Source organism: Anguilla rostrata, chromosome 3, assembly GCF_018555375.3.
Source record: "Anguilla rostrata isolate EN2019 chromosome 3, ASM1855537v3, whole genome shotgun sequence".
In the NCBI taxonomy this organism is placed as follows: Eukaryota; Metazoa; Chordata; class Actinopteri; order Anguilliformes; family Anguillidae; genus Anguilla; species Anguilla rostrata.
This window is the reverse complement of record NC_057935.1, coordinates 66,757,795-66,785,692: the sequence shown is the minus strand read 5'-3', so window position 1 is coordinate 66,785,692 and position 27,898 is coordinate 66,757,795. Positions and strand designations below refer to the sequence as shown.

The 27,898-nt window shown below is 42.7% G+C and overlaps 1 protein-coding gene across 4 annotated transcripts in view; it reads left to right on the top strand.

Moving 5' to 3' along the window:
• The first annotated feature begins 11,395 nt into the window (after positions 1-11,395).
• LOC135251705 (F-BAR and double SH3 domains protein 1-like) overlaps positions 11,396-27,898 on the top strand; it is a 28,129-nt gene continuing 11,626 nt past the window's right edge. For 2 of the 4 annotated variants that reach the window (XM_064329395.1, XM_064329398.1), the window contains exons 1-7: positions 11,397-11,589; positions 13,353-13,450; positions 15,458-15,503; positions 22,627-22,700; positions 24,500-24,644; positions 26,529-26,665; positions 27,627-27,690. In XM_064329395.1, coding sequence (XP_064185465.1) covers positions 11,569-11,589; positions 13,353-13,450; positions 15,458-15,503; positions 22,627-22,700; positions 24,500-24,644; positions 26,529-26,665; positions 27,627-27,690 — 585 coding nt within the window. In that variant the 5' untranslated portion in view covers positions 11,397-11,568. Of the gene's footprint in view, positions 11,590-13,352; positions 13,451-15,457; positions 15,504-22,626; positions 22,701-24,499; positions 24,645-26,528; positions 26,666-27,626; positions 27,691-27,898 lie in introns of all 4 variants that reach the window. The other 2 variants (XM_064329397.1, XM_064329396.1) reach the window with 2 other exon arrangements.

Genomic DNA, 27,898 nt, shown 5'->3' with positions numbered 1-27,898 from the left:
GTTGCACCATGCACCGCCGAATGGACCCATGTGCAGCAGCCCAAAGACAGCCTGATTCTAATTACACCTTTTTAATGTAAAATTTTAATTTATTTCAACATTGTATACTACATGCGTACCTTCTGATGTATATAAAAAATAGTCTAAAGACTTAAGAATATATAAAATTTCGTTTTAGAAGCAAAATTGGAGACAATTTATTCGTGGGCAGAAGGGGACTTCATAAAACACGCGAACGTGAAGGTCAACCTGAAAGGGTGAAATTACACTTTTATTACATCAGGTAAATTTGTCTTCGGTCACAAGAGGATATTCAAGTTGGATAAATTAATAATTCCTAACCAAATATATAAATAGATGGGCATAATTTAAAAAAAAGGAAGAAGATCACACTAGTCGAACAGTAATGTAAATGAACGTCGCTATAACTGGTGAGCTAGCCTACAGCAGTGAATTTAAATCCATGGTATTTGGAATGGTTGGGATAGTTTACGGTAGGGGAGACCGGGGTTGGTTGGTACAATTTTCACTCTCGGTAGTATTTCTCAGGCCTACCATATGTTACAGTAATCTAACCAGAAACAAACGAAGGATTTAATATGTCAGCACGTCGTTTATAGAATTATTTTATTAATGATCAAAATTGTGTTGTGCGCTTGTGTCAACCATCCCCAACACGGGGTTGGTTGGCACACACTATGGGGATGGTTGGTCCATTATTAAACTTCTGTAGGTAGAAAGAATAATGGAACAAATAGAAAGTGTTGTTGGAAAGAATATTGCAATACATAGAAACAATCTTAGCATTTAATTCAAATCAGACCTAGAAAACATAGACATTCAATAGAATCTGCTATAATTTATAACCAAATAACATTTCTAATAATATAAAATATATGTGTTTGTCTCCCATTTCTAGAAATGAGAGATCTGCAAATATTACTTATTGAACGGGTATCGGAAGTTCTTGTTTAGTGTATGTTTGGAACAACGTTTGAGACACAACCATGGATACTGTCGCAGGTGTGGCAATGTTGCTTTTGTCATACCACTTCTAAAAGTCATCAAAAAAATCATTCTGCCATACCATTTTGAAAAAACAAAGTACCCCCCAAAAGTCTCAACTATCTTCTCAACTATCATTTCATTAATATAAAATGGAAGGCTAAAGTTCCTGTGTGCTTTCCTGACACAGTCAGTTATGTATCAGAATTATTTTGGCATGAAATATATTAGGGCTATTGCCAGTGGTCTTGATAACTTTTGGGGGACACAGGCTTGCTAGGTCAGATTGGTGGTGGCAGATCTCAGTATTTGGCCTTATCTGTTTGTACTTTTCTTTGCTACTTGCACAAGCCAGTGCGGCCCTAACATGTTGTAGATGTATGACTTACGGGAGTAGAAACAATGAAAATGGATGGAACTGCTTTCCAGTTACCAGGAGCACGGAGCATAACCTTGGGCAGCCACCAGAGGGCCTGCCATTTTTCCATGTTGTTTTGTAGTGGGCAGGCCCATTGAGATATACAGGTAGTTCTCAGTATATACAGAAAACTGTACAAACATCAGTGAAACACAACAAAAAGAAAGAATACAAATATTTAAAAGCGAGAATGTAAATCCAGATTATTCCAGGACAAAGGCGCAAGGAAGTCTAAATAAACTTTCCTCCCTAGCTTGGTTCTTAGTGTACGCTGTAAAATAATCAGTATTTTTCACTGTGATTACAGCCATGTAAAAGGCAGTAAGTCATTATGTAACAGACATCTCATAAAATAACAGGATATATATGTATATATGTTAATCCTTTTAATGAGTTTGATTTTTTATTTTGTGTTAAGCACAAATTTGTATGAAACGTGCTCTATAAATAAAGCTTGATTTGATGATTTATACAGTAACAGGATTTATATAGTTTCTTCCCATCATTAAATGGTTTTTAACTGCCAACATTGTTGCCATTTTATGGGATTTTAAAAGAATGTGTAGATATCTGTAATTTAATCAAGGACTAAGTAGAGATTATAAGAACTATGATTAAAACATTTTAATGTAAAGATACAGTAAGAACAGTATGGAGACCAAAGTACAACTTTGTGAATGAAAGTAATTAAATTATTTATTTAGTCTGTAGGTCACCATGGAAGACCACACCAACTTATAATATAGTAGACAGTGATAGGTAAGAAGTTAGCAACTTGTGATAAATTGTAGTGATAAACCCCTTATACATTATATCACCAAAGTAGAGTACAGGAAAAAAGCTGCTGATGCTGTTTTTTTTCTTCTCTTTTTTCTTTTTGCAATGAAGGAAAAATGTGACATCTTGAAAGAAAAAAAACCCCAACTTTACCTCCAATCCTTTTTATCGCCCCTTCAGTCTCTGTAGCTTCATAAAAGTGAGAAAAGAAAGAAAGAAAGACTTATCATGTCACCTCGTATCAGTTTCCTTCATCTTGGGTATTTCAGTGAGGAGAAAAAAAGACTGGAGCCACAATGGACACCGTCCCTTTCGCCCGTCGGAAATGTCACCTGCCCCTTTTGAGCTGATGGTATCTGCACAGCTCTATCTCTCTCCATTGCATGTGAGCACGTGTGTGTGTGTCTGTGGGGCGGTCGCTGTGATATCATTTTTTTCATAGAAGGAAAAATCTTATCTCTGTGATTTGGTTTTCCCCTCTGCTGAGGTTTCTACTAACCACTAACAGGTGTCCAGCTTCTTAGGAAGAACACCCTCTGGCTGCTTCCACTTAGCTCACGCTGTTTGAATTTTCTCCTGTTATCTTTCTAACAACTTGTTGACGCGTAATGGTGACGGGTGAGAAATTTGCCCATTATCGCATCTTTGAAATTCTGTGGGGATCACAGAAAATACATAATTCCGTCACCTGGTGCATCATCGTCAGCGGCGGAAAAAGAACCAACTCAGGCTCCAGCCGCATTGTTAACTTTCAATGTTTTATACAATCGCAATGGGCACAATAATGGGTAAAAGAAAAAGGTGTTGTGGGAGTGGGTTTTAACGATGGAAAAATAACATACAGCGTACTCTGTGGAGTCCAATGAACTACAGGAAAAACTGAAGGAAACGCAGTTAAAACTTGATAAGTATGAAAAGATGACATTTTTCTGAGCATCTAAGCTTGCTTTAAGCAGTATAATTAAATATTGATTCTATGTGAAAAAAAACCTGTGTCCTCATCATTCCACATTCCGATATCTCATGAGTGTAGTCGCTGCAAATCGTTAAAATGTCTTTCAGGACAGGACCCTGTTCATTTGATCAACACGTGATAAGCATTCAATAATTTCAGTAAATATGTGAGCTGTTTTTCATTATCAACTAAACAAAACTGATGATTTGAAAATGAAAAATTGTAAATGAACTCTGAAGATGGAAACAAAGTACACCATCAAATGCAACTATAAAAGCGCAACTATACACAAGTCAAGTGAAGATACAATATGTATACTAGACGTTAGCAAGTACAGCGTATTACATTATAATTTGCAACAAAAACCTGTAATATTGGTTGTATTTGTATTGATACTTGGTAAAGCCAGCATTGTCTTTTAAAACAGATTTTCACCAATAAATACCTGGATATTTGAAAAAGCTAAACAGATTTAAAACAAAACATTTTTTAAGCCCAGCAGTTTTTGGTTTTTCAACTGAAAAATAAAAATAACCTAGTTTATTGAAAAATTATTATTGAAAAGTTATCGTAACATGAATGTAGTGATTTGCCAGTATTGCTGTGCTGCTACTCAATATAATGAAAGCAACCTCCTGTTGTTAAATTCAGACTTCTCTCCAGATTTTTGTATATTTTAATGTAAAAAAAAAAACAAAATAAAAAACAGCATTGTCGTAATAATCCAGGATGAACTCTTTGATATTTCTGAGAAAATTAAAAGCCAAAAATGCTGGGTCTGAGGGATAAGTAATATGAAACCTGAGAACAATTGAATTTAGAAAAAATAATATATTCTTAATCTTAGGCAAGAATTCAGTCAACATTTTCCCTTTCAGAAATAAAAATTCCTCTCTCTCTTATCTCTTACATCTTTAAGCAGTTTTGTGAGTTGATTGATGGTTGTCAAGCACTGAGTCAAAGATAGACTATATTATCAAAAGTATCTGGACACCCCTTGGTCAAGGGGCTGTTTTTAATGTTTTGGGCTAGGCCCCTTAGTTCCAGTGAAGGCAAATCTTAATGCTACAGCATACAATCGCATTCTAGAAGATTATGTGCTTCCCCAACAGTTTGAGGAAGGCCCTTGCCTGTTTCAGCATGACAGTGCCCCACTGCAAGGTCAATACGGAAATGTTTTTTTTCAAGAACGGTGTGGAAGACCCTGACTGGCCTGCACAGAGCCCTGACCTCAACCCCATCCAACACCTTTGGGATCAATTGGAAAGCCAACCGCGAGCCAGGCCTAATCGTCCAATCAGTGCCCAACGTCACTAATGCTCTTCTGGCTGAATGGAAGCAAATCCCTGTAGCAATGCGCTGACATCTAGTACAAAGCCCTCCGGGAAGAGTGGAGGTTGTTATCAGCAGCAATGGGTGGACCAACTCCACATTAATGCCCATCGTTTTGGATGAGATCTTGGATGTCCGGTGTCCACATACTTTAGGTCATGCAGTGTAAGTAAAAATGACTGACTCTAAGTGCAACCATAAAAATCAAGGCTTAATACATGGTGGCGCATCCCTGGTGAATTCTAAAGATGTGGCTGCAGCAGGGGGCCGAAGGTCCCTGACTCTGCTGCTCCAATAGTCCTCAGTCAGGTAGCTTCTTTCACTAGCAGAGGTGCGAGGTGCATTAGCTGGTATGAGCAGACTGCTGGAATTGTACCTTAGAGGGAAAGGGCATATAGATGGCTATGAGAGGAGGCCAGCACTGGTGTGTGAAGGGACAACGTTTCACTGACTGCACCACAGCTAATACGAGCCAACGTGGCATTGTCACACCTACAATCACCTGTAATAGGGTTTTTTTTATTAAAAAGTTAAATAAATTAGTAAATAAATAGGGAGAAACAACACTCATTAAATGCACAGCATTCATTTACTTTCTAATGTAGATTATCTTGGAAAAATGAATCCAGATGTGTGTTATTTTGTCGTTCTTGCCACACAAAAAGTCTTGTTGAATGATCCAAATTATTTGTAGATATGGTGTAGTACAATGTACAGGATGGCACATAACGTAAAATGTTAATTTATTTTCCAATGTGAATTATCGATTAGTGGGTTACGCTTATCACTAGAAAGACACCTGCTGACTGTGGTGTTTGACACAAAACAATTGTGCTGACATCTGCTTCACTTAACTTACTTATTTGATATGAATCTATTGTTATTTCTGGGTTTGGATGACATACTATTGAGGCATGCAAAAGAGATAAAGGAAAAATTACCCCAAAAATATCTCACACAATCTCATGCTGTGTTGCAAAGAGATCACCTTTTCTATGTGGAAGGTTTGACAAAAAATGAAGGTTTGACAAAAAATGATATATGACAGACAAGAATAACACCTAATCATCTAAAATTAAATTATTTTATTCAAAATTCTCAAATCTGACAAAAATCACACTCTTACACTATATATGTGTACATTACACTGCATACAATGATTCATTCCAAAGATTCTAAGATGCATGTGATGCTAGAGCCAACGTGGTTCGCGTGTCTCCGGGTTTCTTTCTACGATCGAATCTGACAGAAATCACAAACCATCACAAATATCACAGTCCCTCAGATTCCAGGGTAACAATGTGTCCTCCGGGGATTCAGCCTGTAAACAAAAAAAAAAAAAATCCAAATTCTCCCTCCCAGGGGTCAGTGGAAAACGTAAAGAAAAGGCAGTCAGGACGGGACGTTTTGCATTTCTGAGGGCACTTTGTTGCTCTGGAGGGCATCCAAACCGACGGACCTGTGGGGGACCGTCTGAAGCCCCGCCCCTCCCTCCTCTCCCGCGCCGCACCCCTCATTCCAGAAACTCGCTCTTCAGGCTCCCCTCGCTGTCGGAGAAGTGCAGGAGCTCCTCCTGCTCGTCGGCCTCCGTGTCCTCCTCCTCCTCCGCGTCCCGGGACGTCTGGGGCTCCCCCTCCCCCTTCCCGCCCAGCTCCAGGTACCCCTTGCCCGGGGGGTTGGAGACGCAGCCGCCCCCCCTGGCCCCGGCCTCCACCTTCACCTTGGTGACCTGCGTCATGGGGGAGCGCTCCTCCCACACCGGGGTGCCCTCTCGGCTGCTACCCGCCGCCTGGCTCCGGGCATCCGCGTTCGGGACGGGGGCGTTCGGGACCAAGGACACCGAGGACTTGCTGGAACACAGCCCCATGTCTCTCTCCCTCTCTCGTGTTCTCTCTCTCTGGCTCTCTCTCTCTCGCTCTCTCACACACACACACACACACATACACGCACGCAGGCGGGCTGGGCTGGGCTCCGCTCCGTACACCAGACAGGCTAGCACTGACCACACCTGATCGCCAGGAGTCTTTTCAAAGGCCGGCTGTAGAGAGAGAGAGAGAGAGAGAGAGTCAGAGAGAAAATTAGAGAGAGAGAGAGTCAGAGAGAAAATTAGAGAGAGAGAGAGTGAGTGAGAGAGCAAGCGAGAAAGATAGAGGGAAAGAAAGAGAGACAGAGAGAGAGAGAGAGATAGGACCCCCCGGCCAACCCCCTGGCTTCTGGGCGGACGCAGCCGTTTCGAACAGTCGCCTTTGTTCTTCACCGCCGTGTCGAACCCTGAGAACCCTTGACTGGTGAGAGCTCAGAGCAGTCATGACAGCTCGCGAGTGGTGCCTGTTTGTGACAGTTCACCTCACCGCACCTCGACACAAATGAAGGACGCGGTTATATAAAACCAAAAACCTAAAAATATGTTTTAATAGGACTTATTTTTATCCAGAGGGGCAATTCGTGCTCAATGGGCCCCCTGTGCTTGGCATTAAAGCAGTCGTGCACACAAAGACAAGCACGCACACACACAAACGTACACACACTGAACACCTATGTATGCGTATGTAGATTCACACACACAGTGCCCACCAAAACAATTGGCGCTGACAACACAGAAACGGAAGTTCAGCATTGGAACTTTGGTTGGCATCAGGTGCTGTGTTCAGATGACAGCAAAATGGAGCATTCCTTGGCCAAGTATACCAGCAGTGGGTTTGGAATTGGAAGAAGGACACTTGCGTTGAAAAGGACATCATGCCTATGGTGAAATACGGAAGCTGTTTTGTGTCTACTGGTCCTGGGGCTCGCGGAATTGTGTTCTCCAGCAAAAACTAAACATTTTACATCTCCGCCTCCTAGGATCTTTCTCCAAGAAAATGATCCAAAATATCAGAAAATAAACCACATGCCTCCCAATATGTTCACCAATGTCATAGAACACTATGGAAAACAACATAATAGTAGGGAAGAAGGTTGTGCATAAAACTAGGTTTTTTTGGAAATAAAAAAAAATTTTAAACCACGGTAATTGTTTAAGCATAAAAATAAAACACTATTTTCCTGTTCATTTGAGCAAACAATATAACTAGTAACCACTGTTGTTTGTGGTAATTTGAAATGTGATCATTTCTACATGGTGAAACAAAAACAGAAAAAAATACCCATAAATGAAAACTGAGGATGTGCACTTAAACCACAAATCTAAAATCGTGGTGTACAGAGCCAAATCAAGAAATTTTTTAAATATAGGCCTGTCTTTGTGCCAAACATTAAGGAGCTCATTGTACATACATATGGCACATAAACATACCTGACATACATCCAACATCTCATCCAAAATGATTAATCTTGGCATTAATATGGAGCCAGTCCACCCTTTGCTGCTATAACAACCCCCACTCTTCTGGGAAGGCTTTATACTAGATGTTGGAGCATTGCTGCAGGGATTTGCTTCCATTCAGCCAAAAGAGCATTAGTGAGGTCGGGCACTGATTACGCAATTAGGCCTGGCTCCCGGTTGGCTTTACAATTGATCCCAAAGGTGTTGGATGAGGTTGTGCAGGCTAGAGAAGTTCTTCCATATCGTTCTTGACAAAACCATTTCTATATGGGGAAGCACATGGTCGTCTAGAATATTATTGTATGCTGTAGCATTAAGATTTGCCTTCACTGGAACTAAGGGGCCTAGCCCAAACCAGGCCTAGACCAAGGGGTATCCAGATAATTTTGGTCATATAGTGTGTATGGGTATGTGTGTATGTATGTATGTATGTATGTATGTAAAAAATAAATAAATAAATAAATAAATAAAAATTACATATATATATATATATATATATATATATATAGTGAATAGTGAATTATATTCCTACATGTGACCCAATATACAGCTGTTTGGCCAGATTATTGGAAGTAAGCAGTGGCAATCTTCTTATCTTCTTGAAACCAAAGACGTGTGATATTCTCAGCTGATAATTGGGCTGTTGATAATCAGTTATGTGTGTATGTGGAGGGGTGGGTTGTTGTGTGTGTGTTGTGTGTGTGTGTGTGTGTGTGCGTGTGTGTGCGTATGCGTGTGTGTGGAGGGGGTGTGGTGGTTGTGATAGACCTACAAAAACCCATGTGGGAGGGAAAAGTATGACACATATTCTGAAAATTGGCGGAGGAATTTCCCAGAGTTTTAGAATTTAATGAATTCATGGCTTTTAAAAGCCCATCAAAGCCTTCATTAAGCCAAAAAATCACTTTGGATTCACTGGTACCCCAGAGCAGATAACGTACAATGGCTAAACACGCTGTGCTTCTCTTCTCCGTGATGATCATGACCCTGGTCAAACTGTCTCTGGCTTCTTGCAACAACGAATATCTTGAAGACATTGAAAAATTGAACAAGGAGCTACAGGTAATGTCAATGCTACCATGTGAATGCACTTATCGCATTAGTAATTTTTGCAGTTGTGGAACTGAAAAAGATATGGCACGCTGTATACGCCACTGCCGTTTACTGTATGAAATGATTGTGCTTTGTGTCTTCCGTGTTATAGATGTGTCCTGAGAACTGCACCAAAACAGCCTTGGTGGTGAGTTCACATCACCTTCCTCCGTCCTGTTATTGTTCTTGTCTGATAATAATTCTGTTTGGCCTCCTGCAGTCCGTATTTTCTAGGAAGATATTTGCATGATGTGGATGCTTCCAGCACATATGAAATGCACAGTCATTTGGGAATGTGACTATCTCATACAGTACTTTGTGACACTGACTCACAACAGAACAGCCATTTGAACTTAATGAACTTAGAACAATTCTCTACTTCTGATACCTAGTAGGAGAAGCATTCCCCACCATAGTTTGTAACAATACATTTTCTGAAATGATACACACAGCAAAAATAGCTATGCTTCTGGTGAGCAAAGCTACTCATGATCTATAAGCAATTAACCAAACTGTAACGTTATTATTTATGCTCTATAGAAAACGTATATTTGAAACATTTGTTTCTTGTTTGTTTTTTCTACACATTTCAACTTGCACACAAAAGCATCATTCCCACACAAAATGTTAAATTAACTCCAACAGAGTTTACAGGTCCAGTAAGAATAGATTACTATTAGAATAAAAACTACTCTACTAAAGTTTATTTATACAAATTTAATTTAGGGGCTTTTATGTATTTTATTTTATTTTAATTTACTTTTTTTTGGGGGGGGGGTGTCAGTAAATTAAGCTGTCATAATATTTGGGCAGCAATGACAGGAAATGGTAGGAAGGAACTGGGTTGTCACTGACATGCTGCAAATTCAAATTCAGACCACAGATTGGGTTGTCTCCTCAGAGGTTTTAGTAAACATCCATATAGATAATGAGGCCATGTATAGATAGAGTTGGTAAGAAACCCCAAAAAAAAAGTCTCTCGTATGCAAAATGCTAAACAAAGGAATGGTTTTTTAATAAATTCAGTATAATCAGGCATAATAATTTTCTATGTCCTTTCCGTAGGAACGAGAAGGCCTGTGCTGTCTTCGAATGAACTTCACGTCAGCGGTAAGTCATATTCATTTCGATGGGAAATGGAACAACTTGACACCAAAACACTTTCGGTAGATGCATTCATTGAAAATTAGAATGACACCACTGCGAGCAATGTGCGTCCAGTGTTTCACCAGAAACTCTGGGAATTTCTTTTCATGCAGGATGAGTGCAGAAGAGATTACTTTATCGAGGGTCTGGAATCTCTGGGGAGTAGGCCTGTCTTCGTGAAGATGAGATCTAGGCTTTCTGCACTGAAAATAAGATTTAAGGTTTTAACGGTGAGTAAATAAATTTCGCTGACCTTCACTGTCCAAGTATTTGTACAAAGTAAAAAGTCCAGGGTTAACTGAACTCTTAACACAGTACATATGGTCCTGGACCGGAGGAGGACCACATGTAGCCTACTCTGTAAGATTTGATTTGACACTGGACATTTTACAGTGTAGTTTCAGATTGCCTTTATTTTCATTTTGATTCAACCACAAGAAAACCAATCTGTTTATTTTAGCAATATAAGTGCGTTATCGTAACAGCCTATGCACTGTACAAAAATAACAAATTGCAAATATGTGCCAGTTGTGGATAACAGCCTGAACTATTATGTGCATCAATGAACGCCCCTATTTCTTTCGCAGAAAACTGGGAAATTTGATCGCGTGAAGAAGTTGACCTGCAAAGCAGTAATATCTTCGAAAGAATTCTTTAAACTGCTGAAATTCGCATTTCAGCAACTGTGCAACCTTGGAAGCTAATGGATAGTCGTATGATATTTATTTAAATATATTTAAATTTTAATTTATTCTTAATTTATTGTCTTGACCTGGAAGCAATACTGTTCCTTACCTTTTAATTGACACTTGCAAATAAAATGGCTGATTTTAACTTGTTTGCTCAGTTTTTTGGACAGTGTAAGACGCACATACAGGGAGTGAATTTGTCTGGTAAAATACCTTGCTTAAATAATAACAGAAATTTGCATTTGTATTTCAGTATTTTATAGGTTTATTTCTAAGGCAAGCAGCATTTTTTTCCCTGGAAGAAATGAAAGCTTACATTAAACACTATGATAGGTGGGACCTCAACATTTTTTAACTATAGCCTACAAATTGGCTACCAACCTGTCAATATCAATTATACCAATCATGGCAAGTCAAGTCAAGTCAACTTTATTTTAAAAAAAGCACATTTAAAAACAACTGACGTTGACCAAGGTGCTGTACAACTTCAATAAATAAAAATATGTTATTATTATTATTAACAAACAAATATAGCCTTGATATTATATTGAACATCCAAGCAAGGACCCTGAGGGAATGGGCTCTGAACATAGACATTATGAGAGCGTCTTCACAAGGCTCCACCAGGGGGCAGGCTCCCACAGGGGGAGGTCGCAGGTGTTACCGCGGCTCCTCCTACCTCAATGAGCTGTGGTGTGTGCAGAGATGGGTTGTAGTGGGTGAGACGAAAATTTAGTCTGGGAAGTATCAATCAAAAAAAAAAGAAAAAAAAAACATCATCTGAAGGATACATAAAGAACAAAACCGAGCCAACGAAAGAAAGACAAACATGCAGCCGCCACCTAGAAAGGTAATGTCTTTGAAAAAGAACGCAGGTAGACTCGCGGATATGTTGCTGATATTGTATCGTATCCAAACAAAACATTCATTTTGAATAAAAAAAGTTTACTTTCTGTATTTTAGTTTATGATTAGTTCATCTTCGGCCACTGCTTACCCTGCTCGCGTGTGCATTCATTGTTGCAAGTGCAACATGTCTAGCCTAGGCTACTTGCTTTATTTCTGAGCTTTTCCGGTGCGATGTTAAACAAGCAGTGTTTGAGCAGTATTAAAAAGTAGCCCGGGTCCATTAATGACAGCTGTATTGTAAGATCGACATTGACAAACACACTGGCCGGTACAGAAGCATCATGATATGTGTTTTTGCTGGCATGGATTTGTGACAACAGTTTCAGTCGAACTCAGAACTCACCGTTAACTAACTCACCACTGGCACGTCATGGTTAGCAACACATTTCCCTTCACGTTTTCACAATAACTTACTCCATTAGAATACGTGGAACTGTTTTCATTCGAGGTTTATATTCACTCCACTGTCAATCCTGATTTAACCACTGATGAACCACGGTACATATTCCGGTTACGACACCAAATAAAGTATTTGCTAGCGTATACTGTAGATGTATCTTTGCAACCGTTTAAGTATATGCTGTCGACGTTATTTTGTGACAGTCTTGTGCAATTGTATACTTGTGTGTAATGTGCTTAGTAACCTTGTTTAATGCAGGGTTGTGGTTGTTATGTTTGGGAAACTATTATGGTTCATTAGGCCTACTTTAACGTGCAATTTTTGTGAGGTTGTCCGCGCTGACGGAGTGTGTGTTGACATCCTCCAGCTCCTGCTTTAATTGCTCCTTGACCCGTCACGAGAGCACGTGCGGGGTGTGAACCACCATCCGAAACGTCTCACGGCAGTCGATATCAGTCAGCCTAATCAGCGTCCCAGATCAGCTCGGAGGTGCATGAAAGTTTTCGTGCCAGAATTAAAATATAAAATTAAGTAGCCCACTTCATAAAGCTGCGATTAATTACTTTCCTAATTAACAAGCGAGGTCGTGTAATCACTTGGTATCAACGTCCCACTCCATGCTATTTGAAGTACGATACGCGACGGCATGTGCAGTTAAATGCTAGAAGGATGTCATGATAGAAGCTCCGTTGATCTTCCGTGAAATGGAAATTATGAATTTGCTTGAGATCTGCATGGACTGCACACTCCCAACACACCGTTGTAAGCCCCCTAAGCATGTAACCAAATCGCCTGTAACATTTTGCATTTGACTAAACAGAATGAATAAAAAGTGTTCTGCAGCATTAAAAATAAAGTGCCGAGTTATGAGTTTAGAGGATAATGTCATACTGTCAAAGTCCCGTGTTGTGCGTTTAGGGGACACTGTCATTGGAGCAGCTTTTATCGTTGGATGTCTGAGGATCTTTGGCACTGGTGAGACTATTACGCAGAGAAAACCGTGTCTTCCTCTGACTTGATCGTATCGTTTGGTCCAAGCGCACGTTCCCTAGCAGGGGGCATTGGCGTAATATTCTTAAGTGGAAGTCTGAGAGAAATCAATTTCTCCAATTAGCTAAAAGTGCCATTGATTATGTTCCATGCAGAGGATGAACGTGCGCACCCTCCCCCATTGCACAGGTAACACGGCCTTCATTACTTCGAAATTCTTTTCGAGTCATTTAACGTTCCCTGTGCGGGATAACTGATTGGTCCATTGGTTTGCTCTAAACGTCCAATGGAGACCTGTCTGTGTGTCTTTTGCAGGTGAAAGAGACTCAGGAGGTGAAGGTGGCCTTTTCGGAACAGGTTGCCCGGTTGCAGAGTAAACACCAGCAGGAGAGCGAGCTGTTGGAGGACATCAGGTGTGACACTAATGCCCCAGTCTTGGACAGAGAAAGTACACCTGCTGGACTTATACATGCTCATAAATAGTAGGTCCTGTCTGGCCTAGTGACAGTGGTCAAGGTTGGTGAAGGTGTAGTAAACCCACCTCCACATTAGTCATGCTAACAAGTACGATATGGACTGCCCTTTTGGGAGTTTTAGAGATATCATCATTACCAAATTTATTTGAGCATTTAGGTGATTTACTCATGTGTAGCTCAAGTAATCAGACACACACACACACATACACGCATATACAGGTATGCTGTATGTGTGTGTGTGTGTGTGTATATACTGCGCAGTACAGTCCATAATTAGTTGGATGCTGAAACAATTTGTTGTTTTACATCTGTACTCCAGCACATTGAATTTGAAATTTTAGTTCTTGCATGACATGCAAAATGCATATGTGAAAAAAAAAACATCACCTGTGATATGTCTTTGTCAGTGTTACATTCAGCAAATTCTGATATACAATAGCTCACTTTAACCATCTGATTATTTTAGACACTTCCCTTTGCTGGTCTACTGCTTTAATTAATTCAGCACACGTTAGCTTTCAAAATCGTGTGCTATAGATAACAGGCCCTGGATTTGTGGGTGATGCTCACGCTAATGTTCAGTAGCTAATGATCAGCTGCAGAATGCGTCAGCACAGCAGGTTCTAAGAAGCCCTTGACTCAGATAGTAGCTTTCTTATTTTTGCCATCTACAACTCTAAATGGAAACAATCCTGAGAAACAGACAAAGCCGCAATGATTGCATTCCTGCACACAGAGAAGCTCTTTAATTATTAATAAAATAGTCTTCAAGCTCAAGTTTTCAAGCCTGCTGCTGGCCCTCTCTGCCCTGTCCTCTTCTGTCCTACATTTACACTTTTTATCTACATTTTTAAAAATCAGCTTTTTAATATTTGTGGTTCTCGAGTGAGTCCGGGCAGTAATTCTAGTGACTAGTGAAGTCGGCAAGCGGTGTCTTCACTTGGTTCGTCAACTCTGCTCTCCTCATTTCCTTGGGTCCTTTAAGTGGGTCATATTGATTTCACATAAAGCTCTGATGAGCCTGGGATGAAGCAAGGCTACTGACATGGTCAGTGGCAACGGCTGTTATCCTCGCAGGGCCAGTGTTATTGAAATAAAGACTGCCTTTGGGGTCATTCACCGGAATCATCATCTGTTGCTTTATTTGATAATCAGAGCACTAGAGCCTCAATTCATGCCCTTTAAAACAAATGTGCTGTAGCCTTCTAAACCACGTAAATGTTACCTAACTGTGAGTACTAGACTATAGGAAAGTCAGAGAAGAAGAAAAAAACAACCGGTACGTCATCACTGTGAATTTTTTGATGAGTGTTTGTCAGAGGCTCACCAGCAGAGATCCATATCAGGCCCTGCTATTTTTAACTTCCCAAATGACTTCAGCATTTTATTTAGTAGTTTAGCAAGTTATCTGCTGCCCTGTGCAAAAGAAAATTGGCACAGGATCCCGTTCTCTACTGGGCCATGGGGCCGTAGTGCAAGACATCCTGACACTGCATGTGGGAAAATGGCGAGCAAGTGAATAATGAATGATTTATGACCCCCCCCCCCCCCAGGCTTTAGGACATGCATTTGATCTGCCCCTCCATGCCACTTTACCAGGGACGTGTGCTCTCAAGGTATAGGGTGCCTAATGCCCAAGGCAAAGTAAGTTCTCAGATGCAGGAGAGACGGCAACACCAGTCAATAAATGCCCACCCTCGGTAATGGAAAACAACAACAGCATTCTGGATCCCAGTCTCTTGTGATGAGACGGAGACTTAACAGTGAGAGTCCAGCAAATGTGTCTTCCCCAGTAAAAAAAAAAACAAAAACCTTATGGACGTCATTCCTGATTGCGGACATGATTCCTGCAGATATCATTTGACCTTTGATCCGATTTTGCCTTTGATGGATCTCTCTGCAGTTGTCCATGTGCTGATTCTCGTTCTCATCTCCAAACCGCAGGTCGTACAGCAAACAGAGGGCAGCCATTGAAAAAGAGTACGGTCAGGTGAGAGTGTTTCACTCTTTTGCTCGTGTTGAAAAGTGCCTGATGGAGGAGAAGAAGAACGGTCCTTGTGTTGCTTGTTTGCTGCTTAGCAGTGCTGTCCTCCTCTCACGCTTCTTCCACTGCAAGAACCAAAAAACATTTTTGGTTAAATTTAGAATGGAAAATTTCATTTCTATTACTTTTTTTTTGTTGTTGCTAAATAAGACAAACATATTGCCAATGAGGTAAGACAGTTTGACTCATTTCTCGATTTTCTAGCGGGGGATTAAAAAAATAAGCCCAATGCTCCAGTGCAGTCATGGGGACACTGTACTTTCGGTGATCTTTCGGATAAGGTGTTAAAGCGAGGTCCTGACTCACTGCGGTCAAGATCCCATGACACATGTCGTGAAGAGTAGGGGGTTCCCTGGTGTCCTGGCTAAATTCCCAATCTGGCTCGCTCAGTCTGCCACCTAGTCATCCCCTGACTTAATTGGCAAAAAAAAACATTCTTTCCCTCCCCACCTCAGCTGATGTGTGATGAATGTCTGGTGCAAAATGGCCTCTGTGCATCAGCTACACATTGGTGGTGGCTGAGGTGAGTTCCCCCTCATCACTGCAAAAGAACAGCGCTTTGAGTTTCGAGATAAGCGCTATATAAATGTAAGGAATTATTATTATTATTATTATTATTATTATTATTATTGATCAACCAATTAAAGCAGTTGATTACACAGTTACCTCACCCCAACTGGTTTCTTGGGTCTGACCTGGCTACCTGGCTAATGGGGCGATATAGCTCAGGAGGTAAGACCGATTGTCTGGCAGTCGGAGGGTTACCGGTTCAAACCCCGCCCTGGGCATGTCGAAGTGTCCTTGAGCAAGACACCTAACCCCTAACCTCTAACTGCTCTGGCGAATGAGAGGCATCAATTGTAAAGCGCTTTGGATAAAAGCGCTATATAAATGCAGTCCATTTACCATTTACTGCTATTAAGGGAAAACAAAACAAAACAAACAGACTCTGCGGGTCTCCAGGACCAGAACGTCCTCTCTGTTTGTCTCCATCGCTGCGTGCCCGGCTATTGATTCAGGAGAGTGCGGACGAGCACCTCTGCAGCACAAGGATATCAGCTTTCGCTGCTTATCACGTGCGCTTGCCCACGTGTCCTTCTGTAATGCGTGGATGGAGAGCTTTATGCATGAGTGCGCTAACTGACTGCACAAACACTGTTTAAACAGAGTCAGTTTCGCGCGGCAGACGGCCCCGTTGTGTGCGTGAGCATGACTTTAAACGGCATTAATAATTAACACCTAAGGACAACTGTCCAAACAGACCAGCGGGGTTTGAAGGGGAACAAATGATTGACATTTTGTATACGGAGCAGGTGGGCTATTTGAAATAAATGGCTGCACCTATCTGATGCAGACAACTGCCTGAGGCTATAATCTATGACAAATGCCGGCTTTATTGTGCACTGTAATTAATAGTCACAGCACATACCTGTTTAACCCTCCTATTATGTTTGGGGTCAAATTGACCCCATTCAATGTTTACTGTCTCTAAAAATATGGTTACCATATTTTTTTCAGCTAGATATTTCATGACTTTTCCTAACTTTATGGGGAAAACATGGCAAACATGAAATTAACTGACAAAATTATTTTCAATGTCCTTTACACATGTTGTATGCATCGGTGTTGTTGGGGTCATTTTGACCCCAAACTTTATTGATATATAAAACCATCATTTTGATCTTGTTTTTGTTGTGTTGGCTGAGGGCACTTTCACATGAATTTGTGTGTGTGTGTGTGTGTGTGAGAGAGAGAGAGAGAGAGAGAGAGAGAGAGCATGTGCGTGTGCGTGTGTGTGAGGAGAAAGCATAGTTCCCTCGAGATCTCTGATCATTCTCGCAATATGGGGGCGGGGGCAAACTTATAATATGGGCTGCACACACAGCCCTCTAAACCATTTCTCTTTGCATTTGTGCCTCAACTAAAGATTTTGACAATGACCACCAGACAGAGGTGTATATTTTCTGCTACTGAGGTTCTGTCACAGATCTTGGAGGGTGAAAGTGATTTAGATGAGGATATGTCTGAGACTGAGGATAATGTTGAGGAGGACCCTGACTATGTGGCATTCTCCTCTGATGATGAGAATGAAGCCTTTGAGATACCACATTCTGACCCTCCTTTTGTTTCTCAACCACCAAGAAACCTTCCTGTGGCCTCTCAACCACCAATAAACCCTCCTGTCATCTCTCAACCCCCAAGAAACACCCCTGTCATCTCTCAACCATCAAGAATTGACATGTTCACTTCCAAAAATGGAGAAATACTATGGTTCGGATCCCCAGTTGAAAGACTGTGTAGACTTAGTGCTGCTAATGTCATCAAAATGGTTCCAGGCCCCACCAGGTATGCTAGCAGTCATGTACAAGACATGAAGTCTGCATTTGAACTCTTCATAACACCATCAATGCAAAAGGATGTTCTTGAGATGACAAACTTAGAGGGGAGGCATGTGTATGGTGACAATTGGAAAGAGCTGGATGTGACCCACCAGCAATCCTATATTGGGTTGCTTATTTTGGCAGGAGTGTTCAAGTCAAAAGGTGAAGCAACAGCAAGCCTTTGGAATGCTGACACTGGTAGGGCAATTTTTCCAGCCACAATGTCTCTGGAGACATTTCATGTTTTCTCTCACATTATACGCTTTGATGACAGGGAAACAAGGCAGGGTCGACAGGAGCGTGACAAACTTGCACCTATCTCGTCTGAATGAAGAATTGATACCCACGGGTACCTAGTTGAGCTGTTATGTTCATTTTTTATCAAAACTCAATTCTGGTGATTAATTTACTTTTTATTGGTGTTTCTTCATTATTGAATAACTGTCATATGTTACTTATTGATGTTCTGAAGTGTTTTCTGAACCTAAACATTTGAAATGTTTGACATTTTAAATATTTTTTCCTGGGGTCAAATTGACCCCGAACATAAAATGTTACTACGCTTGATAATAAAAGGTGTGTTTCTTTCCAAATGTTATTTTTCTTTTTTAATGAGCACTTAATACCAACATAAAGCCCTGCAAACACCAAAACATACTTTGTTTTCCATTTTAGGTCAATGAATGAGATTGTACAGTCATTTGCATATTTCGCAATAGTCATATAAAATCAATACTTGATGTATAAGGGGAGGATGGGGGGAGTCATGTTTTATTTACTGGGGTATTAAGATGGTCAATAGAAAGGCCTAAAGTAGCTGAGAGAGAAACTTTGGTAACACTTTCAGTTACAATTATTTTCTGAAGGTTTATATTGCTGGGGTCAAATTGACCCCAAACATAAAAGTTGTTAGTTAATTTGAACATAATAGGAGGGTTAAAAAATAAATATTTAAATATTTATTCAGAGCCCATTAAAGCAGTTATTGCACTGCAGTCCCTCTGCTTTTGCGTCCTGAGCACACGCTGCTTTTAATGACCCACACTCTCTGTCTCTCTTCCATCGCTATCCCGGGATGAGTCGTCGGGTGCGTGTTTGTAGTTGTTTACGCACGGCAGCTGCAGTGCATTTGAGCGCTGCCCGCATCGGGCTTCCGTCGAGCGATCTGCGCTCTTCTTTCTGCGACGGAAACCACGCGTTTGAAGGTCACAATTAAATTTGGGCCCTAAAAGAGGGGCGTGTGAGGGGCATCGGTGCACCTTTAATAATTTTTCCCTCGTGTACGTTTTACTATTTAGCATGATATTGTTTCCTCTTTGCTGCTGGGACCAGTTGTACGATTGAAATGGCTTTCAATGAATTTTTGCTGCAAACTAGGTTCCCTACCCAGATCAATAATGTTGTTTATTACTACTACCACTGCTGTTACTATCAATCAATCAATCAATCAAATTTTATTTGTATAGCGTATTTTACAGCAGTTGTCACAATACGCTTTACAGACAACCCTGGCCTAAACCCCCACAGGAGCAAGCCTAAGGCAACAGTGGCAAGGAAAAACTCCCTGTGGCAGATGGGCAGAAACCTTGGAAGGAACCAGGCTCAAGGGGGAAACCCATCCTCCTCTGGTCGGCTCAGGGTGCCGACTGGTGACCAACATGTCAGCCAGTTTTATAAGATATGTGATGTGGCTCAGATGATGGGTGGGGCCGGGTGGCGGTGATGGGGAACAGCAGGTGGCGACAGATGTGGGCAGGGTGGAGGCAATGACGAAGGGGGGGCTGAACCGCAGAGAAAGGCAATTAGGGAATTTGCAATATAGCAGACAGTGAGTAAGGTGGCAGTGGTATGTATTGGGGGGACCCTGCCAGGAGTAGAATATGGCTGCATATCTACTAGGACAGGGATGGAGAACCCATGCAGTCATGAGGGGTAGACAGCCATACCCGCCTATCAAGAGCCAGCCCATGTAAAGTCGGGTCACAGCTGATTGACAGGTGACAGTAAGGAAAGGATTGCCACCTACAAAGCTCTATGACTACAGGCTTCTCGCACCCTGTCTCCAGACTACAACTGATTGTAAGCCTGAGCATAGAGGTGCTATTTTAATCTAGATTTAAATATTGAGACTGTGTCTGACTCCTTTATAAATTTTGGAAGCTGGTTCCACAGTAGTGGGGCCCTGTAGGAGAAAGCCCTACCACCTTTTAGGTTTTTGGAAATTCTTGGGACTACCAAGTAGCCTGCGTCTTGGGATTGGAGTGACCTTGTGGGCTTATAAGGTAAGAGCAGGTTAGATATGTACACAGGTGCACGTCCATGCAGAGCTTTAAAAGTCAGGAGCAAAACCTTGAAGTCTATCCTATGCTTAATGGGTAGCCAGTGAAGCAACGCTACTATCTCCCGCCAAGTCTGGAACTGGCTTGCCGTTGCCATAGTGAATCCAAAGAGTCATGATGTCACGTCCCCGGTGCTGTAGGGGAATGTGTATCTAAGATGGTTTCTTTTGCATTTGCATTGTGGTTCTCTGGCACAGGAAGTGAGGGCTAGACAGATTCGATCCAACAGCATGGCGCCTGTGTATTCTGCGTGAGAAACCACAAACAGTTTCACGCCTATTTTCAGTTAAAAGAAACAGGATTCTTCAGTTTGAGTTACATGTTTTGTCCTCCATTATACAGTAACTGGACAAATACTGGGCTTCTGGCTGAATGGAAGCAAATTCCTGCAGCAATGCTCCAACATCTAGTATAAAGCCTTCCCAGAAGAGTAGAGGTTGTCATATCAGCAAAAGGTGGACCAACTCCGTATCTGGCTTGGCATAAGTTAGGTCAGAATAGTGTTCACTGTGTGAACTGAACTGTGTTCTTGGCTAGAAATAGCTGTACGAAATGAGTATCGTACCTTATTGAACCTGTGCTTTGTAGTTGTCCATGACCATGAAATGCATTTTTGTACGTCGCTTTGGATAAAAGCGTCCGCTAAATAAATGTAATGTAGTGCCCATAAATTTGGATGAGATGTTGGATGTCGGGTGTCCACATACTTTTGGCCATGTAGTGTATGTGAAAAGAATTCCTTAAATTAGCTTAAGACAGCTATTATATTACTCTATATGTGTGTATGTAGCCTATATGCAGATTATATATTTACGCATACACACATGCACAGCATTAATTGTTTAGACACACAATTGTGTACAGACAGTTAAATGTTTCAGTGCTAATGGACGTGTCCATTCATTAAAGTTAAATGTGGTTCGTAAATAATCTTTAGCGGTTCACTGTACTCTCCTGCAGCTTCATCCTTCTTGTTTAACATAACGGTCTCCGCTGTGTCTGTTAAACCAGCGGTGATTAACAATCATGTGTCTACATGGCTGCATCCCCCGCAGCTGTTTCTTGTCTGCGGTCCGCCGGCTTGTATTTCATTGACGCCGTCTAGAGAGACGCGGCCCCGGCCGCACCGAGCCGGCGGGTGTTGAGGAATGTAGCAGGGAGGCGCCAAGCAAGGAGAGTCCCTGGTACCACAGACAGGGCTCGCCGCTTGCGAGAACTGAGTTCGCATTGTGTTGTCCGTGGGTGTTGCTCTCGCGCTGTCCCGCTAATATGTCCGCCGTCGGTGCGAAGGACACGCAGCGCGCCGGCCCCCCGGAGTTCATCGTCGGTCGCGAAGCTGAGAGCCGTAGAATCCGCCACAGGAAGCTGGCTCTAGTTGTTTTCGCTGGTTTGCTGAGGAGACGGCACATACATACCACTCTGGGTGACGCAGGTGTACGAACATTGTAAAGAGGATAACATACCATTTTCCTGACATGTCGTTTCGTATGTATTTGTGGGCGCTGCAATACATTTCTATAAGTAGCCTAGAGATTCTCAGTCAGAATATCTGCTTTAAAAAACAATGACATTTCTTTAGAAATATTACAGTTCCCCTTTTATATATTTTCTACTTGCAAGTTCTGTGCAAGCAAGCATATTTTGGACAATTTCACATGTGTATAGAGACATGCTCTCTCTCTCTCAGTAAAACAAACTTGTGTGATTGCTTGTCTAACCCATATGTCCATATGTGTCCTCTGGTAAGAGCACCAAGATAGCACAATGTGCCAGTGTTAGAGTTGAAAGGTGGTATGGGTGGATTAAAAGACAAATAAATGATTCCAGAGCAAACTTGCAGAGCACACGCCCAATTATGCTGGCCAACCTGTGCTAACCCCAATGGGCACATCACAGGCCGCAAAACTACCAAACCAGGAAGGGGGAGAAAAAACAACATGATTCCTTTAAGAATAAATGAGCAAATCCACAAGCACTTCAGCATGTTTGCCCTGCTGTTGTCTCTGAAATAGGGCCTTTCGTGTTTTCTTAAATCAAGGAGCTTGAAGTATCATGTACCCAGTCCCAATCGAGCCAGGCTGCTACTGCCTGCTTACTACTGCTGCGACCACAGTAACAGCTCAGACCGAAGGCTTTGCTTGGGCTGGCTTTCTGGCGATTATGCTGTTTTTTCTCTCTCTTTTGCTCTGTTTCTTGCTCTATTTCTGCTACTCTGTAAACCATTCTTTTCACAGTTTTCTGTTAAAAGTGGTATACAAATGAAATTAACTTGATTTCATTTAATTTCTGTTGTGCACCGTGACCTTGTTGGATTTCAGATGTAAAAAGTTCTGTCTTCCTGTTTTCTAGGCACTACAGAGGCTGGCTCAGCAGTTTCAGAAGAAAGACTGGCACAAGGGGAAGGGAGATGTTTTGAATTCTGGGTAATTTCATAATCATTATGAAATCATTATCACTTTTTTGGGGAAATTAGCTTCCCTGTCGTTTTTTTTTTGTTTTTCTTTTTGCTGGAAAAAGCCAGTTTTTATTTAGTTGTTGTAAATCCCCTGACTTGCGCACCAAACGCTTTGCGCAAAGAAACAACAATTCTCCGCAAACTCACAAGTTGAAGAACCCTCAAGGTTGAAATTATGAATCATTTATGAACCACCTTTGAAGGTCGGTTTTCTGTTTACTGGTTTTCCTTTTATAGGATTTATCATAAGGTTAAGGGGCGAATGCCCTGTGTAAGTGGCTTCCTTAAAGAAAGGATATTAACAATACATGGCAGCAGTGTAGTATGATTGTTAAGGAGCTTGCCTAGTAACTGAAAGGTTGCATGCTTGAATCACAGGTAGGACACTGCGGCTGTACCCCTGTGCTAGGTACTTAACCTGCATTGCTTCAGATTCAGAATAGCTGTCCAGCTGTATAAAGTTGCTCTGGATAAGGGTGTCTGCCAAATTCCCTTAATGTAATACGTAAATGACACGACTGACCTGTGAAATTAAGATGCTCAGTTTATTATTATGCCGTGAACGCCATTGCCAGACAGTCGCCCTGCAAACAAATCGATCAATAGTAGAGTTGTGCTCAGCATGGAATTCAGTAGTGCATTTTTACTGTTGAGGTCTTTTTCATGCAGCAACGCACGCGTTATTAATAAACCCGCTATATGAATAATATGCACATTCGTCATACAGTGATAAATATAATCTTGGTTTCACCTTAAGCGTCCTTGTTTGTTTTATGCCACTGTGTCATTTATATGAGTAACCTAAATCTCTACTGTTTTGATTGTGCTTAACACAGTGACAACATGAACATCACCCAAATGCGTATACATAAGTATAGGTGTCCTGTTTACACCTTTCATCTCTCCCACCTGCATCTTCCACTGGGGATTTATGGAATATTTCCTTAATTTTTGATGGATAGAACCAGTACTGCAATTTAAGTATCTTATCACTCACCACTGGCTGTCTTATATAGCCAGAGGCATCATGAATCATGTTCAATCTTGTTTTCACAGGTTTTTTTTTTTTTTTTACAAAAAGGGAACCTTTTGAAGGAACAGGTTTTGGAGCAGGCCCGTGAATTTGCATACGCACACATGCACACTTGTGTACGTATGCATGAACATCCAGGCTCCCCCCTATAACCGGGTTCCTCTCGAGATTTATTCCCATTGGGGAGTTTTTTCTCGCTGCCAATTGAGGGTTTTCTCCCCACTGGGAGTTTGTTACCTTATGACCTTGCTGTTTGGGGTTCAGGCCTGGTGTTTGCTCAGTATGCTCTTTTTGCTCTGTCTCTTGCCTTGCTACTCTGTAAAGTGTCCTTGTGACAGTTCTCTGTAAAAAAAACGCTATACGGATAAAATTGAATTGAATGAAATCCAGGCACAGTTTTTTTGGTCTTCGGTCAGAATGTCTTCACCGTCTACACCCGCTGCGGCCCGCAGTAGCCCGTGCTGACGGTCTTTCCCCCCTCCCTGTGTGTGTGTGTGTGTGTGTGTGTGGTCTTTCCCCCCTCCCCGTGTGTGTGTGTGTGTGTGTGTGTGTGTGTGGCTTTCCTGTGTTGTGTGTGTGTGTGTGTGTGTGTGTGTGTGTGTGTGTGTGTGTGTGTGTTGTGTCTTCCCGTGTGCGTGTGTGTGTGTGTGTGTGTGTGTGTGTGTGTGTGGTCTTTCCCCCCCTGGTGCGTGTGTGCGTGTGTGTGTGGTGTGTGTGTGCGTGTGCGCGCGCAGGAGCGTGTTTGCCGTCTGGCGGTCCCTGGTCGAGGCCACGGCGCACGGCGGCGCTTCCCGTCTCGGCGCGGCGGAGGGCTACCGCTCGCTCACCGCCGAGGCCCTGAAGAGCCTGCGGACCGCCAGCGAGCAGCGGGCCAAGAGGGTGAGTGGCAGGGCGGGCGGGGCGGGGGGGGGGGGTACTGGGGCGATGGGGCGAAGGGGCGATGGGCGGGGGGGGGGTGGGGGCTGGGGGCGAGGCAGCTGCGATGGATAGGGACGGTCTCCTGGCGACCGCCAGCTACTGTCACGCGCTCACTCTAATGCCATGGCAACACCATCCGTGGCATGAGGCCAGCGTGACTTTTTTTTTCAGCGATGTTTTTTTTGCCTATGTGGAAAATATAATGATAAATGTATTTCACAGAAGTGTAATATATTATTATATCCTAAAGTGGCAGTAATTGAGTATATTTTCCAATCTATTATGAAGTGGTGCATATATATATATATATATATATATATATAATGTATTTCTTTCAGTTTATTTGTTGCGTAAGGTATGTTACACAGATTGATAATGTCTGTGAGGATTAAAGTTGAGGTGGGGCACTGTTACGGTAACTCAGAAGTACAGTAATACCAGGGAAATGACCCATACTGTCTTGAGGAACTGCTGTGGTCACTGTTCTGTGGTTCTCAGCCTTATTGCCTGATTGTTAGCTATTGTTTCTGCAAGACCAGAAAAACTCATCTGATTCACACATCCTCAATTATCCCATGCGCTTCCCTACTCTGCTTTCATTCTTCTGTGTCATATATACAGAGAAATATATATGTGCAGTTTGAGTTGGCATTATGTGCAGTGTGCTGTTTCCTCAGTGCAATGTGCTATGTCCTTGCTACAGTACACCATTCCTTGTGTACAGTGTGCTGTATCCACAGTGCTGCATTCTCAGTGCAGTGTGCTGTATTTTCAGTGCAGTGTGTGCTGTATCCTCAGTGCAGTGTGTGCTATATCCTCAGTGCAGTGTGTCCTGTATCCACAGTGCAGTGTGTGCTGTATCCTCAGTGCAGTGTGCTGTATCCACAGTGCAGTGTGCTGTATTCTCAGTGCAGTGTGCTGTATCCTCAGTGTAGTGTGCTGTATTCTCTGTGCAGTGTGCTGTATTCTCAGTGCAGTGTGGGTGTATCATCAGTGCAGTGTGCTGTATCCTCAGTGCAGTGTGCTGTATCCACAGTGCAGTGTGTGCTGTATCCTCAGTGCAGTGTGTGCTATATCCTCAGTGCAGTGTGTCCTGTATCCACAGTGCAGTGTGTGCTGTATCCTCAGTGCAGTGTGTGCTGTATCCTCAGTGCAGTGTGTGCTGTATCCTCAGTGCAGTGTGTGCTATATCCTCAGTGCAGTGTGTCCTGTATCCACAGTGCAGTGTGTGCTGTATCCTCAGTGCAGTGTGCTGTATCCACAGTGCAGTGTGCTGTATTCTCAGTGCAGTGTGCTGTATCCTCAGTGCAGTGTGTGCTGTATCCTCAGTGCAGCATCCTGTATCCACAGTGCAGTGTGTGCTGTATCCTCAGTGCAGTGTGCTGTATCCTCAGTGCAGTGTGCTGTATCCACAGTGCAGTGTGCTGTATCCTCAGTGCAGTGTGCTGTATCCTCAGTGCAGTGTGCTGTATCCACAGTGCAGTGTGCTGTATCCTCAGTGCAGTGTGTGCTGTATTCTCAGTGCAGTGTGCTGTATCCACAGTGCAGTGTGCTGTATCCACAGTGCAGTGTGCTGTATCCTCAGTGCAGTGTGCTGTATCCTCAGTGCAGTGTGCTGTATCCACAGTGCAGTGTGCTGTATCCTCAGTGCAGTGTGTGCTGTATTCTCAGTGCAGTGTGCTGTATCCTCAGTGCAGTGTGCTGTATCCACAGTGCAGTGTGTTGTATTTTCAGTGCAGTGTGTGCTGTATTCTCAGTGCAGTGTGCTGTATCCTCAGTGCAGTGTGCTGTATCCTCAGTGATGCTGTTTTCCGGTGTGCTGTATGTTTGCCGTGTGCCCTTCAGGGTCTGGAGCGGCTGCAGCAGGTGCAAGGTGAGCTGGTGGACGCGGTGCGGGAGCTCAACAAAGTGAAGAAGAAGTACTGCCAGCTGGGCCACATTGCCAGTGTTGCCCGGGAGAAAGCCTCCGATTCGCAGGCAAGGTGAGCCCGCCCGTATTCTGGGTAAAGATTGGCCAGGGCCCAGCTCAAAGACAGTGAACTGAGATGCCCGTGGAGGATCCCATTGTAATGGATCCAGAGGGAGAGAGAGAGAGGGAAACTTAACCCCGCATTTATCATGCATTTCTCACGTCAGTGGTACCTGCAGGCTTGCTCTCCTGGGGGAGGTGCCAGGGGCTGGTCTTGAATTACAGGTATTGGGTATGGACTGGGTGGCCCTTCCTGTTATGGCACTGTTCTAGTGTACGGATAGGCCCCACAGATGGGTCGGGCATCAGTTTCCAACCATGCCAGTGCCGAGTGTGGCTGGCAGCTTGGCGAAGTGACGCATAATTGGCGGTAGCATGGCTCAGGGTTAGGGAGTTTTTAGTCGACCGGGATCAGTCCCTTTGCTCGCTAGTGACCCCTGCTGACTGATTGGCTGGTCGCGGTCTGCATCCTAAATCTACATACAAGGTGTCCTCTGGTACTGACACCTGTGCGAGCTTGCCTAGTGGGCCGCGGTGTGAAAAGAAGCAGCTGTTGACAGTGTGTACTTGTCTACGCCCTCCCGCTATGGAAATTGCAGCGTCACCGCAGTCGCGCACAGGTGGGAATTCAAAACTGGGGAGAGAATGTTATGATAAAAGGAATTTGCATGTACTGAACCCTGGAGGAATGTTCCCGTCTTCCCATCTTAACCATCATTTGGATTTTCTTCAGCAGCACTTCAAAAAAATCACCCAGCAGGCATCTTGACTGAGAGTTTGTGGTGCGGAGCAGACGTGTATCAGCGTGTTTACGTGCACTGATCTCCCCACCAAGCTGAAGCTGAAAGGGGAAGAGATGACGTTTGTGCTCAGCGTGTACTTCTTCCATCCTTGAAGCATCATTCCAGAATGAGTGACATTCCTGACGCACGATCTGAATGATTCCTTAACATTCCCCCACTGTGTGTTCACAGGTCCAAAAAGAGCGACCATGGAATTTTCCACTTCAGAACAGGCTTACACAAGGTGACTGCAAAGGTAGGCCTTTCGACTGGAGGCAAGTCTGTACAGGTCCCAGTGTGCATGTCATGTCCTCTAAATAAATGTGCAGCGAGTTTACTTGATGACTAAGGAGCGACTGAGGCATATATCCATTGTCATATATACATTATATATTACCCTAAGCCTTTTCATGGATCAATACAGGTACATTTCCTCTCCTTTACACTTTCCTCTCAAGTACTCA